This window comes from Chelmon rostratus, chromosome 2 (assembly GCF_017976325.1).
Source record: "Chelmon rostratus isolate fCheRos1 chromosome 2, fCheRos1.pri, whole genome shotgun sequence".
NCBI classification, from domain to species: domain Eukaryota; kingdom Metazoa; phylum Chordata; class Actinopteri; order Chaetodontiformes; family Chaetodontidae; genus Chelmon; species Chelmon rostratus.
In genome coordinates this window covers 18,608,017-18,621,113 of record NC_055659.1, presented here as the reverse complement: position 1 = coordinate 18,621,113, position 13,097 = coordinate 18,608,017, and the positions used below count along the sequence as shown (strand labels likewise).

Below are 13,097 nucleotides of genomic sequence, written 5' to 3'. Positions count from 1 at the left end.
ATAGATTTTTGTAAAAATCTGCTTATTCCGAATTTGATGCAGCAACATGTTAGAAACAAGTTGGGACAGGAGCAACAACAGACTGGGAAAGTTGTGGAACGCTCCAGAAACACCTGTTTGGATCATTCCACAGGTAAACAGGTTGATTGGTAACAGGTGATAGTATCATGATTGGGTATGAAAGGAGCATCCTGGAAAGGTTCAGTCGTTCATAAGCGAGGATGGAGTGAGGTTCAACACTTTGTGAACACATGAATGTATAAAGGATGTTACCTGATGGCTAAACAAACATAAACAAAAATATTGTTTGTTTGCAAATGATTGCATTCTGTGTTTATTAAGGTTTTACACAGCGTACTGACTTCTTTGGATTCAGGGTTGTAATAACTAAAATGACAAAACTAAGGTTAGTGTGTTCGGAACAGAATTTATGTGCATGGAACAACAATTTGGGGAATCCATTCCATCCTTCTCCTGTGTCTTCATGTATTTACCAATCAGCATCAGGCTTATACAGTTCTGACTGGTTCTTGGCTCTTTGAGATGTATTTTAAATATGAAGCTGGACTCTAAAATTAAATCAAAGCATGCATCATACAGTCTAAACTAATAAAATGCATGTTAGAGTTACTCTCACAAGCTTTGTTTCTCCTAATCTTGTCGCTCCTCTGCCTGTTTGTCCACTCAGCTATTAAAAGTGAAATCCTCATGACAATCCTAGAGGGAGGTTCAGGAATATGTGCCAGGAGGACTGGGACAGAGGAGAGGGACTAAATAAGGACAAAAATGAATGTTTTCCCACTGAGAATAAATTTTAGAGGAACACATGAGCTCTGGGATGCTGTGAATCACATTTTGCTTTCACTCACATTCACAACCGCCCTGAGCTTTATGATTCCTTTGATACTTTACATTACGTCGTTAAATAGTTAATGTGACAGTGATAGACAACATGAGGCTGCATCCAAGCTACAACGTTTGGCATAAAAAGCTCTTTGATTGACTTAAAGTTTAATAATTAGTGCGCTATGGTGCCTTTCTGATGATGCAAGCTTGTGTGGAGCATCCCCTGAAGCTAGCACAGCATTGTACCGCTATGCGGCACAATAAGTACTGAACGCTGAGCTGAGAGGAGTGTCGCCCTTCATCGCTACTGGAGACGTGCAAGTACAAGTTTTCAGTTTCTGGCTTTTCTTCTGTTCTTTCAAAACACAAACTAAATTAGACTGTTTGTGCTTAAATCTGCAGCAGCTCATGCAGATAAATGTGCATTTCTTTACTGATAAGGAAAATAAATAAAAGCACCAGTCTGGTATGCTTGTATACTCTTTATGAAAACAGCTTTCAGTAGATGTTAAGGGTAAATCTGCATTTGGCAACATTTCCTATAAGATAACATCCGTCTTAACAGCTTAAATCACACATTGGTGCTGTGAGGGAGATTAGCATTGAATTGTTTCTAATTGAGACCCTGCAGATCTGCCCAGTTTTACCCAAATTATGTTCTTGTGCTGTCACTGGTGGGAAAAGAGGGAGTCACAAATTAATATATAAGAGCAACACATAAATCCCTCTCCCAAGCAGCAGTGGGTGAGATTTACATTGAAGCAAAGATGGACACAGCAACCAACAATGTGTTGAGAAAACATGTTTTTCTCATCATCTCCACCCCCACCAACCACCACATTTGTGTCAGAGGTGTTTATGAGATTTCTTTTTAGCAATCGTTTATCTCTGGCTAATTCTTCTAATTTTCCTTCAAAATAAAATGCATCTCACTGTACAGAATGAAATGGAGGGTTAAATGCTCCAAAACCAGGCAGATCATTTAGAAATTAACAGTAAATTTTCAGCTCTTCTTAATGTTGACTTGAGGTGACGCACAGTAAGTATTGCATAGTGAGTCTCCAGCCTGGATTGAATCCTTGAACTAGGCAAAGATCTTGGTAATGAACTCCTGGAAACGTTTAGCGTACTGCTCCGGGTGGACGGTCGAGATTTCTGCTCCTGCCTGCAAAGCACACACAGACAGATTGTATGGGACATGACTGAGTGGAAGATGAAAGCAACCCTGTGCAGGATAGAGATGTAAAGACACCATATGCTAACCAATCCCTTTCGGGAACAACCCTCACCCCGTGTTTGACAGCCTTGGCAGCGTGAGCAGCTTTCTTCATGGTGTCGTACTGCGTCAGCACATCAATCAGACCCATGAAATACACCTCTCTCTGCGGTGCACCTACACGGGAGTGATTCACGGCATTTGGTGAGTGATATTGATCTGCACGTATGGTCTTCTGGCTGCCTAACATGTAGGTGTTTTACAGCATAGGGCTCCTATAACCTGTGTAATGCACCAGAAATGTCCCTGTAGATGCTGTAGGTGTCTCAGACTCACCTACAGCGCTCTGAACAGCGTACACATCCACATAAGGGTCAAACTCCCCAGGGCCCATGGGTTTGAAGGAGTTCATGTAGCCGCTGATGCCCTCAGGAGAGGTGGAGCCCGGAGCAGGGGCCAGGTCGTATTCATCCTCCTCTTCTTCTTCACAGGACGACTCCATCTCCTCCTCGTCCTCCTCGTCCCTCTCAGCCCGCTCCACGTCATGGATGCCCAGCAACAGGCTGTAGTCCATGATCCTCATACGCACCAGAAACTGCAGCGAGAGGACACGCATGCACAGATGACGTCAGAGAAAGCAATGGCTGCGTGCTTCTTCAGCCCCGTTTCCTCACCTCGATGTCTCTGCTGAGCTTGTCCATGATCTTCTCCTTCTCCTCATCGCTCACGTAAACTTTCTGCATGTTATTCCTGAAGTCTACGTCTTTGTAAGTGGGCAGCTCCTTCACCTGGAAATACAGAGTGAGGGTCAACGCCTGTGAAATCACAATATCCATCGGCATCATTCTCATTAAGGCACAACCAATCGGGCTGTTTCCAGCGACATAGAAGTCAAATAATATTACCGCAAATGCTGTTTTCCAAATCAACACAGTTGGAAAGATCAAAACCGCTCTGCAGTTATTTAAAGTGCATCCATTCAACCAGCTATTTGTCAGTCTTTTTATCGAGGTCAGGGGGGCTCTGATGTTATTTAAAGTCTACTGCTGCAGGTTCATTCTGTGAAAGCACTTCTGAATCACTTCTAATATCAAAATCACATTTGTCACAATGCACAAACAATAACAATTAGATGCAATATAGGAAATGTGATTTCACACCCCGCCGCTCTTCAAAAACTACATAGCACGAGTACACGTCCATACCTTCAGATAGACCGGAGGCACAGCTGCAGCCAATTCAAGCTTGTTAAGTCATCCTCATTAAGCTAACAACAAATAATTATAGATTTAATTAGATCTCTCTCTAAGTATTTCACATGGCAGGGTCTTTTTTGTCTTTTTTGTTTTGTAGTTGTTGTTATAATATGAATCAAAAGCGCTGAAATGGTTCAGAGTTGTTAAAGTCTTGTTGAAGGAACATTCCACCAACTTTCAATTTACTCTTCAGGAGAAATAATGCACCATCCAGCAGGTAATGACAGCTGTACGAAGGACGAGCCTTCTAATGTCTGAGGAAAGCTAGGATTCAGCATTTTTATGGTAGTGCAGCACTACAGGCATCCCCCATTAAAAACTGTAGACCAGAAAACTATTTATTTTTGTATCTGTATCACCATATAAGCCATATATTAAAGGTAACGGAGTCCATCAGGATACTCAGCTACCTTTGCAGGATCTAATTCATCACCTTCGACTGCATCTCTTCAGTAAATTGTCAATAATCATCATCATCAGGTGTAAGACTGCAGAGAGCAAAGGTTATCTAGAGCTTGTCGTACAGGCTTTACCTTAATGTAATCTCACCTTCTCTTTAAAACTTGCTTCACGAGACACCAGCGACCCCTGAGGAAAGAAAGGACCCAAAGTCACCAAAACAACCCCAATTCCAATCAAAACAAAGACAATACATTTAATGTTTGACATCATCTGCTTCTTTTGTAAATATCTGCCTATTCTGACTTTGTTGACGGCAACATGTTTCACACAAGTTGGGACAGGAGCAACAAAAGACTTGGAAAGTTGTGGAACGCTCCAAAAACACCTGTTTGAAACATTCCACAGGTAAACAGGCTGATTGGTAACAGGTGGTAGTATCATATATGAAAGGAGCATCCTGGAAAGGCTCAGTCGTTCACAAGCGAGGATGGAGCGAGGTTAAACACTGTAAACACTGTTTGTTTGCAAATGATTCCTTTCTGTTCTTATTTAGTTTTCAACATCCCAACTTTTTGGAATTGGGGTTGTACTTTTAGCCAAATTACGACAGAAATGACAGTCACACATAACTTCTCAAGGCTGTAGCTGCTTTCTGGCTTCTTGCTATCAATCACATCAGCGTTTTCATACATGACACATAAATGGTTGTGAATCAAACCGTCTGCTTGCTACTGAGGTGGCTTTGGGTTGCATTACTTAAATTCATGAGCATTAAAGCCCCTGTGTGATGAATTATGTGCTGTGATTAAAGTGTCTTTAAAGTTCCAGGGAAGAGCATTTGCATCCTGCAGAATTTACCTTGAGGTCGTACTTCCTGTGTACATGCAACCTGTGGCTGAACATGTTCCTCATAACTAGCAGGTAGGTGTCCTCGCTCTCCACAGTGACTCTGTACATGGCCAGGAACTGAGGGAGCAGCGTATTGCCGTGGCAGGTGACAATATGCTGCAAGAGAACAGGCGATGAATGATGGGAAGATAAAGGCAACACATGGACACAGTGGCATGAGGCGGTGCATAAACAGGAGGCAGCAACGTGCTGAGAACGGCAACAATACACCCGAAAAGGCGAGAAAGAAGAAGACTGCTACAGTGTCACATGTTGCCACTGCAGTGACATGTGCTTCAAGGCTCTGGAAAAAGCTAATAAGTGGCCCTTCAGGGTCCTGGCATAGAACAGAGCCATCGGTGATGTTATTATAAACATCTGTGCTCTTTCTACGACAAGTCAAAATGCCTGCTCAACATGAATGCAGACACTCTTCGCAACACCACCAACACATAGGCAAAACTCCAACATTGTGTTTGTTTTTCCATCATGTGAAGTCAAATCTCCTCTGTTTGGTGAAATGTCTTCAGAGAGTGTTTCTTGCCTTCAGCTCTTTCCCATCAGTCTGCTCTTAAACATCCCTGTAGAAATCTAAACAGACGCGTCAGCGTGGCTTCACTTTTTTTACTTTCAGAGTGTGTGAAAATCAAACACTCATCTCTCTGCTTTGATGCTGTAAAACCTTTGCCATGGCAACCAAGGTTATCAGCTTTTTCTCCTTGCACACAAGAGATACAGCGACGAATGGAATGTATCCTCTGATTTCTACTGACTGGAGTTCACCACAAATTCGACTCACTAAAATGTGGTTTAAGATCCTGTTTTGGACATTTAAACTCTCTACCAGCAGACCAGTTTCCACCTGGGTCAGACCTACCTGATGATACTCAGAGAGGATGTTGTGCATTTCCTCCACCTCCTCACTGGAGATTTCTTTCACCACCAAGGTGCGGTCGTATGACGTCAGCAGCAGCCCCACGCGCTGGCCGTCCTCGTCTTTGAGCGGAGGACTGCGGGCCAGAGACACCTGTTGGTGAGAGAGAGGACAGCATCTCTGATCACTGGCAGCACCTTTTACATCCATCACACTGGCATCCTGTTTCTAAACCGGCACTGAAATTCTAATGCAGGCAGGCAGGAAATTCTGAAAGATAAGGCATGTTAGTGTTATCACACTGTGTTTTGCACACTGTGTCCCTGGACTTTTCTTGCATCACTCTTGCAGATGATGCAGGAACAGCACACGCTTTAAAGCGCACACGCAGCAAACCTCACATACAGTAATTGTGTGCTAAGCAAATGTGCACTGAGCAGGCTGAATGACGACTGTGTGCCGCCTGCCACATGCAAATATCACACAAAGAAATGCAAATGCAGAAGGGAGCAGACAAACGCATACAGGTAAATGTCCGCTTTAATAGAAAAGAAGAAAGCAGATTCTGTGTTTTGGGAAAGGCCGTGTCACAGTTTTTTTGTTACCTCCCTCCTCCTGTAAAGTAAAAGTTTTTGTCCACGCTGTCTTTGCACAATCGGATGCTGATTTTGCGGAGGAGTTCACAATCATACCTGGTAATCCTGGTCCTCGATTCCAAAGCGCTCTCGCAGGTTTCTGAACACCTGTGGGCAGTACTCTTTGAATTTGAACAGGCCTGGAAGATTCTCTCTGAGGAACAAAGATGTTTTCATACACAAAATAAGAATAATGCAGCTTGATGTCCACTGCTGCAGACACGTTTAACACGAAACAGTTTTTCAAGGTTTCTGTATCTTCTTAAATACAACACAAATGAAAAAAGGTGAGTTCAAATCATGTGATCAGACGGATAGCGTGATTAAATACCTACTGCTTCCATACTCATTCGATCAAAGTGAATAAAATACAGAGTTATCAGCAATTACCACTTGTGTTTATATGAAATAACACTACACATGAGTGTCTTCTATAATGCAAATTAAACATGCGTTGTGTTTATGTCTAATAGCAGAGTGGAGTCGCGTCAGTCAGCTTTTTAACTGTTCAGGTTGACAGCAGCGTCGACTGAAGTCTTCCTCAGCATCTGCTTCTTTCCAAGCGGAGCGACGTGAAAATCTCACCAAGGCAACGGAATTTGAACTCGAGAAAAACATATTTTATTGTTCTGCCCACTTCTGTTTATAAGTCTTTACACGGCCTGGATTCCTGGATGGATTAAAGGATTATTGAAAGCCACTCAAGTTTTCTGGCCTCCATCCTTATAGAAACCAAACCTCAAAGCAGACAAGGCTGCTGCCCGGCTTTCATAAATCAATTTGAAACGGGCTCCGGCGAACACTTTGCTTGACTGACGCGCCACATCTTCTGATGAATGCTTTAAGTGAGTTTGTCTGAAACTTCTGGTGTTACAAAACCACTGAAACAGCTCACTGGCTGGAAACGATGCTGCATTTCCATCGGATCATTCTTTCACTTACAGCCTTGACATTATTGCATACTGCATCGTCTAGACGAGCTCTAATGTTATTTCTTGCATCTTTCTGGCTGCTTTCAGTCTTATTGTTAGTGGTAATAGCTGTTCGCTGTGGTAAGTTGAAAGGTTTTGTTAGGGTGGAAAAGCACGGAATTCCTCTAAAGGGGTCTGTAATTTCTGATAAGCACATGCAGGTAAATGAATCACAAGAGCCAGAGAAATCTGTGCAAATCACAGGAAGCAGGGTGAAGGTTCCTGCGGTCAGGCGGAGAGCTGAGAGGAGCACAGTACTTGTTGAAGAGGTGGTTGTTCACTTTGATCTTGGTGCTGGCTTTGAAGTCGTCAGGAAGCAGCATGACAGGTACAGGCACCTGGCTCAGGTCATTAATCTGCGCATGATCAATGGGTACATAGTTAATGAACACGGTGACACACAGAGACCAACAGAAAGAGGGTCACTGAATAGCACACATACCCACCGAGTGATTGACGCCCCACATCAGGACGCTCAGCACCGGCTCACCGGCTCGGAAAACCTCCACTTTCTGCTGCACGAAGTGCTTCTTCTTCGTCTTCCTCTTGGTGCGCAGAGGGTTGGAGGTGGCGCTGGGAGAGGACATGTCGCTGTGTCTCAGTGTGTGTGTGAGCAGGGCTTTCTCCAGTCACCTGAGTCGGCCTGCGTATGTAAAGCAGCCTGAAGTCCGCCTTGTTGAGAGTCTGCAGCGGCAGCCTGCACGGCGCTGTGAAGCCACCTCCTGCTCCGGAGGCTTTGGGGCGGTTCAACTGGAGTCAGTGCGCCAGCGGCAGCAGCAGTGAAATCCAGCAGGTGCACAGACCTGAGAGCATCTGCAAAGGCACTGAGCGACAGGCTGTGTGGTAAACTTTATTCATCTAGTGCATGTGGTGTGGGGCTGACTTTTAACCTGAACGCATTTACATGTAATTATCCAGTTGTAGCACATTGATAATAATAATAATAATAATAATAATAATAATAATAATAATAATTTTACTATAGGCCCTTACAAATGTAACAATACAACACTTGTAATAAATGATACCTGTGTGAAGCTGGTTTTGTGGTCCATTAATATAGTTTAATTCCCAAACCTTCTTTTTTTAACTTCTTAACCTTTATCACAGGTTATGGCCTTATTGTGGACCTGAGCTATGAGCAGTTCAACCACAGAGTCACCTTTCCTTCTCATAGTGCTTCACTGACAGGACGTCAAGGCCTGAAGAGTCCAATATTAGAAATATGTCTGCAGAGGCTTCACAAGCTGGACAGTCCGTCTGTCTTTCTGTCCTTGATTCTGATGAGGAGAAGCTCCTCCAAAAACCCATTTAACAGGAAAAAGAGGTGAAAGTCAGCTGTCTTAATCTTGAGACCCTGTGGAACCTCCTGACTCTCATGTTTTACTGTAAGACCCCTGTCAAACAGTGTTTATAGCACTCTCAACAAAAACATTTTAAGTAAGGTCATATTTCTTACTTGGCTCGAATAGACACAGTGTTGTTTCATTCACTCGGTGTATTCACGGTCTCAAAGTTGCACAAGTTATTACAAACATCATGCTGCTTTTAAGCACTCGCTGAACTGTCACAATGTTTTTATTGCAGCCAAAATCAAACATTCAATCTACTACGGGTACAAAAAGCGCCAGGGTACTCAGACGAATTTTGTGAAAGGTGGCACCTAAAGTAAGGAAATATGTGTTTATATGACTTGTTAGTTACTTCAGGCTCTCTGTGCTGTAACCATAATTCTGCACTTGTGTCACATGTGATGTGCTTCTCTCCAACTCTTCCTCTTCTTTTTCTGCTAACGATCTTCATCCCTGATGTTGGTTTGAGGAACTACGTGGATGCATCTTGAGCAAAGTTGTTTTTATTTAAAAAGTAACAAAACATTCTTTAGATGCACAAAATCCACAATGCACGTTTGCAATATTCCCCATCAGTGTCAGTCTTAACCTTCCACCTCGTCTTATTGTTTAAAAGGCAGATTCCCCCCCGCCTCCATCTAATTCTACATGAGAAATTAAGGTTTTTAAAATAATACAGTTGTCTGCTCTCAGGGGCAACCAATGATAAATTACTTATCCAAATGACCATCAATATTATCATAAATAGGTTATCATATTCAAAGTAGCATAAATAGGATTACAGATTATGTACAGCAATTACAGTAATACACTTACAGTGGTTTCAAGGTAAAATAGAATACTGAAAATATACATATAAATATGATACATTGATCCAAATCATATTGTCCCTGAAAAATGGTTGATGGTGTGAAACATTAGTGTTATTTGGTTGGTTAATGGGCAAGAGACAGTTCAGGTTAGTACAATTATCTCTACTTAATGTGACACAATGTGACATCTACACCTAATGCAAGAATATGAAAGGAGTGTCTAATTAATACACTCCTAATCTGTTCAGTAGAGGGCGCAAGGAGACAAAGGTACACCTGATTCTGAAGCAGCTTCTCATTGGTGGAGAGCTGCTTCTGGCTGGTGGAGAATGAAATGTGAGACTGTGCTGAGCTCCTTTACACTCTTGTTTGGCGTTCCTTCATCTTTATCTCATAGCGGCAATGAAGCTTCAGCCTGCTCTGCTTCAGTCCAGGCTTAGCAGCTCAGGCCGCCCTTCTCTTTAGTGTTTGAGGAGACCGGCATGCCGTTCTGATCCACACACCAGCACTCGCCACGCCGCTTACCTCGAGACGACCAGCACTGTACACAACAGAACAAGTAGATCTTTTTTTTTTTTGCAGCTGGAAATACAAACCACATGTGGATAGGAAATATTTTGATCATTTCCTGGGTCTTGTTTACAGACTCACCTGCTTCTTTCTGAAGAAGCCATGCTTGTCACAGTTGGGCATGTAGATGTCATGATGTGAGTCAAATAAATGGGCATCAAGACCTTTGATCAGTGTAGTTAGCAGTTTACGACATGGAGCCTGTAGGAAGGAACAGAGATCAACACGTACATGTAAGTGCAAGCCTGATTACATGAAACCCACGTGCTGCTTCTCTGGATTATTAAGGTTGTTAGAGAAAGAGGATTTTTACCTCATCTGGATTCTCAGTAGGTGCTGGATCTAGAATGAGATAAAGACAAAAACATTTAGCATTGGTTGCTTATTACTGTGTGAATAGATTCACTCATTTCATTGTGAGATCAGCTGCAATTATCCTTTATGAGCTTCTCAAAACCCCAGCCTGAAAAACAAATCCATGGTTTGTGTTGGATGTGGTGAAATATTACTACGTTGCTGTGTGCTCATGTTTCAATGTAACAGCTTGTCGGGCAGCAGGAATAAACTCGTCCTGCAGGCATAGAGCGTGACTCTTACCTGCCAGGTTGGTATTTTCAGTGGGGCCGATGCTGCTGCCGTTGCTGCAGACTCCCCTGCCTTCCAGCAGGGCTCGGAGGGGCCTCGGCTCATCATCTGGAGGTGCACAACGTAGACCGTGGCCACAGCTCAGAGTGTAGACCCCGCATGGTTCTCCAACGGCCAGAGAGGTGGTGTTTAAATCTACAGACGGCTGACTCTGTGGGGGATTTGATGTACAGGTGGGACACCCTCTGGACGGGGTGGTCAGCGGCGCTGGGCTGGACGGAGCCGGCTGCAGGAAGAGCAGCATCATGACGTTAACATACAGCAGCATCTCACACTGGAAGTCTGGAAGTTGTCCACAAACAGATGGTAACCGTCCTGTCTCCTACAACTGACTTTCTGTCGATTTCTATGAAGAGTTCTGATCTTAGATCCACCGCAGTTTGTCTGTGTGTCGAAAGGTGGATCGCAATTCCCTCAAGCCAAGACAAAGTGATAATGAGGCTGACAGGCACCACTGGCAGCTGCTTTTAAAGAGCCACAACCAGTGGGGAAAGGTATGGGAGGGTACGTGATGGAGAATGTTAGTTTTCCCTCTCATTTCCACCAAGCTGAGCACACCCCGTTTCCCCTCGCCTCTGACACATACAAACTCACGCATGCTCATACCATTTGTTGTCTGTCATGTCGCAGGATTGTAATGTTTTCTGCCCCGACATAAATCACAAGTGATCGCCGTGTATGCTCTTCCATTGCTCTGCCTTTTCCCCACCAAGAGGGTCATTTGTTCACAGAGGTGATGCTTTTGTGTAATCGATCATGACTTGGCAGACGAGAAATTCACCATGGACGCTTTAAAATTACTGCTGTTCATCACCAGAAAGGAACGTCTGTTTGAATCGTTCTATCTGTCCATAAAGAATTAATTTGATTTTGGGTCTGATAATCAGTCACCTTCAGTTAAAGCTGAAAACTGAAATGATTAACTTGAGTAAAAGTAGAAAATAAAATGCGGCTTTCATCAGTGTTGGAATCTAAGTACATTTACTCAAGTACTGTAATTTTTGAGTAGCTGCAATTTACCTGAGAGCTTCCAACTGATGCTACTTTATACTTGTTCTTCACTACATTTCACAAGCAAATATTTTCACTCCACTGTATTTATCTGACAGTGGTAATTACTTGTTACTTTGCAGATTTTATATACAAAACGTCTAAGGACATTATTAAATATAATGCAGTTTAACTTAGCTCCACCTCAACCAAATACAACATTAGAATGTTTTATACAGTAAATGACACTATAATCAGCTTTGCAACCGCACTGTGCAATTCATGGTGATTATAGTGAGCTAACAACGTAGTACTCTGTGCATAGTTTGTAATGCAGAAGCATATAAATTCAGCAAAAAAAGACCAATTAACCTTTAAAATACTCAAAACTATACAAGAACTGCGAAAAAAATACTCAATTACAGTAACAGGAGTAAAAGTATTTTGTTACTTCTAACCTTTTCGTCCTTGCTTTTAACATTGTTGTGACTTTTCTTTAAATAGCAACCACTAAACAAACACTTGGTTCACACAGCGTGTTTACAATGAGTATAACTGCAGGGCTTAAGATTCAGAGGAAACGGTCGACACTAAGAGGCTGAAGGAGTGCCACTCAAGGTTGGATGACTAAGACATTAATAGCCACGAGCAAAAAAGTCCCACCCTGCAAATTCCACTGTCTGTGAGTCACAAACAGATTAAATTAGAAGACACGATCTTAAAAAGTCTGACAGCCTGTCTTCTGCTTGATGTAGTGATATCCTGCTTGTGACCGCTTGATCTCAGATACAAATACAATTTAGTTACAAACGACGACCAATACCCATGGATAGAGAGAGAATGAATATAATGACTTAAATATCTCTTAAGTAGAGGTAAGACTACTTGATGCGAATGATTTATCCCTTAATACCTATTAGGTCCCTGTGGGCGATACTGAATTCACAGGATTTATTTGCATGAATGTGATGAGAAATCTTGATTTGTTGACAAAACAGTCCCATCTGGTCTTTCCTTTTTTATGTATTTTATGGAATGGGTTCAATTAATTACATTCAAAGAATTGTACTTGTCAATATAAGAATTATATATATATATATATATATATATATATATATATATATATATATATATATATATCACAACATACAGTGTGATGGAAGACTTTATTCATAATACCAACCTCTTATGTCATGAGTAACATATGCTTAATGCGTATGTTACACAGCCTCAGTTGCTCTGTGATTCTTTTTAAAAGTAAAACAATACTGCATTAAATATGACTGTAAAGTAGGTCTGAGTGCTTTTAGAATATAGACAAAAAACTATAAGAAGTCTCATCCCAGACAGTTAAACGTAGCATTATCAGAATTTCTTTTTGTTTAAAATAAACTTTCAGAAAAACATTGAGGTTATGATGTTTCTCTTCAAGGTGTTTTCCAGTCTATATTTATATATATGTGTGTGTGTGTGTGTGTGTGTGTGTGTGATAGTGCTCCACATATAAAATGTATGTAAAAGACACATGTAATATAAAAAATATGAAAAAAAAAAAACTTTTGATCTCACGCGCACATGCACACACTCGGCACTGCACAGGTTAATGACGCTGTATGTAATCCTGTGATGTGATTGGTTGA

General features: G+C 42.1%; 2 protein-coding genes across 3 annotated transcripts; both read right to left on the bottom strand.

The window, feature by feature from the left end:
- Positions 1 to 1,324: 1,324 nt before the first annotated feature.
- On the bottom strand, positions 1,325 to 7,676 carry LOC121619259 (phosphatidylinositol 5-phosphate 4-kinase type-2 gamma-like). 2 transcript variants are annotated; one of them, XM_041954834.1, is made up of 10 exons: positions 7,535 to 7,676; positions 7,347 to 7,444; positions 6,175 to 6,271; positions 5,486 to 5,635; positions 4,579 to 4,725; positions 3,868 to 3,906; positions 2,737 to 2,850; positions 2,399 to 2,657; positions 2,136 to 2,239; positions 1,325 to 2,011 (listed from the first exon to the last, which is right to left on the bottom strand). In XM_041954834.1, exons 1-10 carry the CDS (start codon positions 7,673 to 7,675, stop codon positions 1,931 to 1,933), a joined length of 1,230 nt encoding a protein of 409 aa, XP_041810768.1. In that variant the 5' UTR covers position 7,676; the 3' UTR covers positions 1,325 to 1,930. The 2 variants fall into 2 exon arrangements, with proteins under 2 accessions (XP_041810768.1, XP_041810777.1); XM_041954843.1 differs by having other exon boundaries at positions 7,531 to 7,629.
- Positions 7,677 to 9,013: 1,337 nt separating this feature from the next.
- LOC121621768 (insulin-like growth factor-binding protein 3) lies at positions 9,014 to 10,753 on the bottom strand. Its single transcript, XM_041958387.1, has 4 exons — positions 10,420 to 10,753; positions 10,136 to 10,164; positions 9,904 to 10,023; positions 9,014 to 9,793 (listed from the first exon to the last, which is right to left on the bottom strand). The coding sequence occupies exons 1-4, from the start codon at positions 10,733 to 10,735 to the stop codon at positions 9,689 to 9,691; spliced, it is 570 nt and encodes a 189-aa protein (XP_041814321.1). The 5' UTR covers positions 10,736 to 10,753; the 3' UTR covers positions 9,014 to 9,688.
- Positions 10,754 to 13,097: the final 2,344 nt, after the last annotated feature.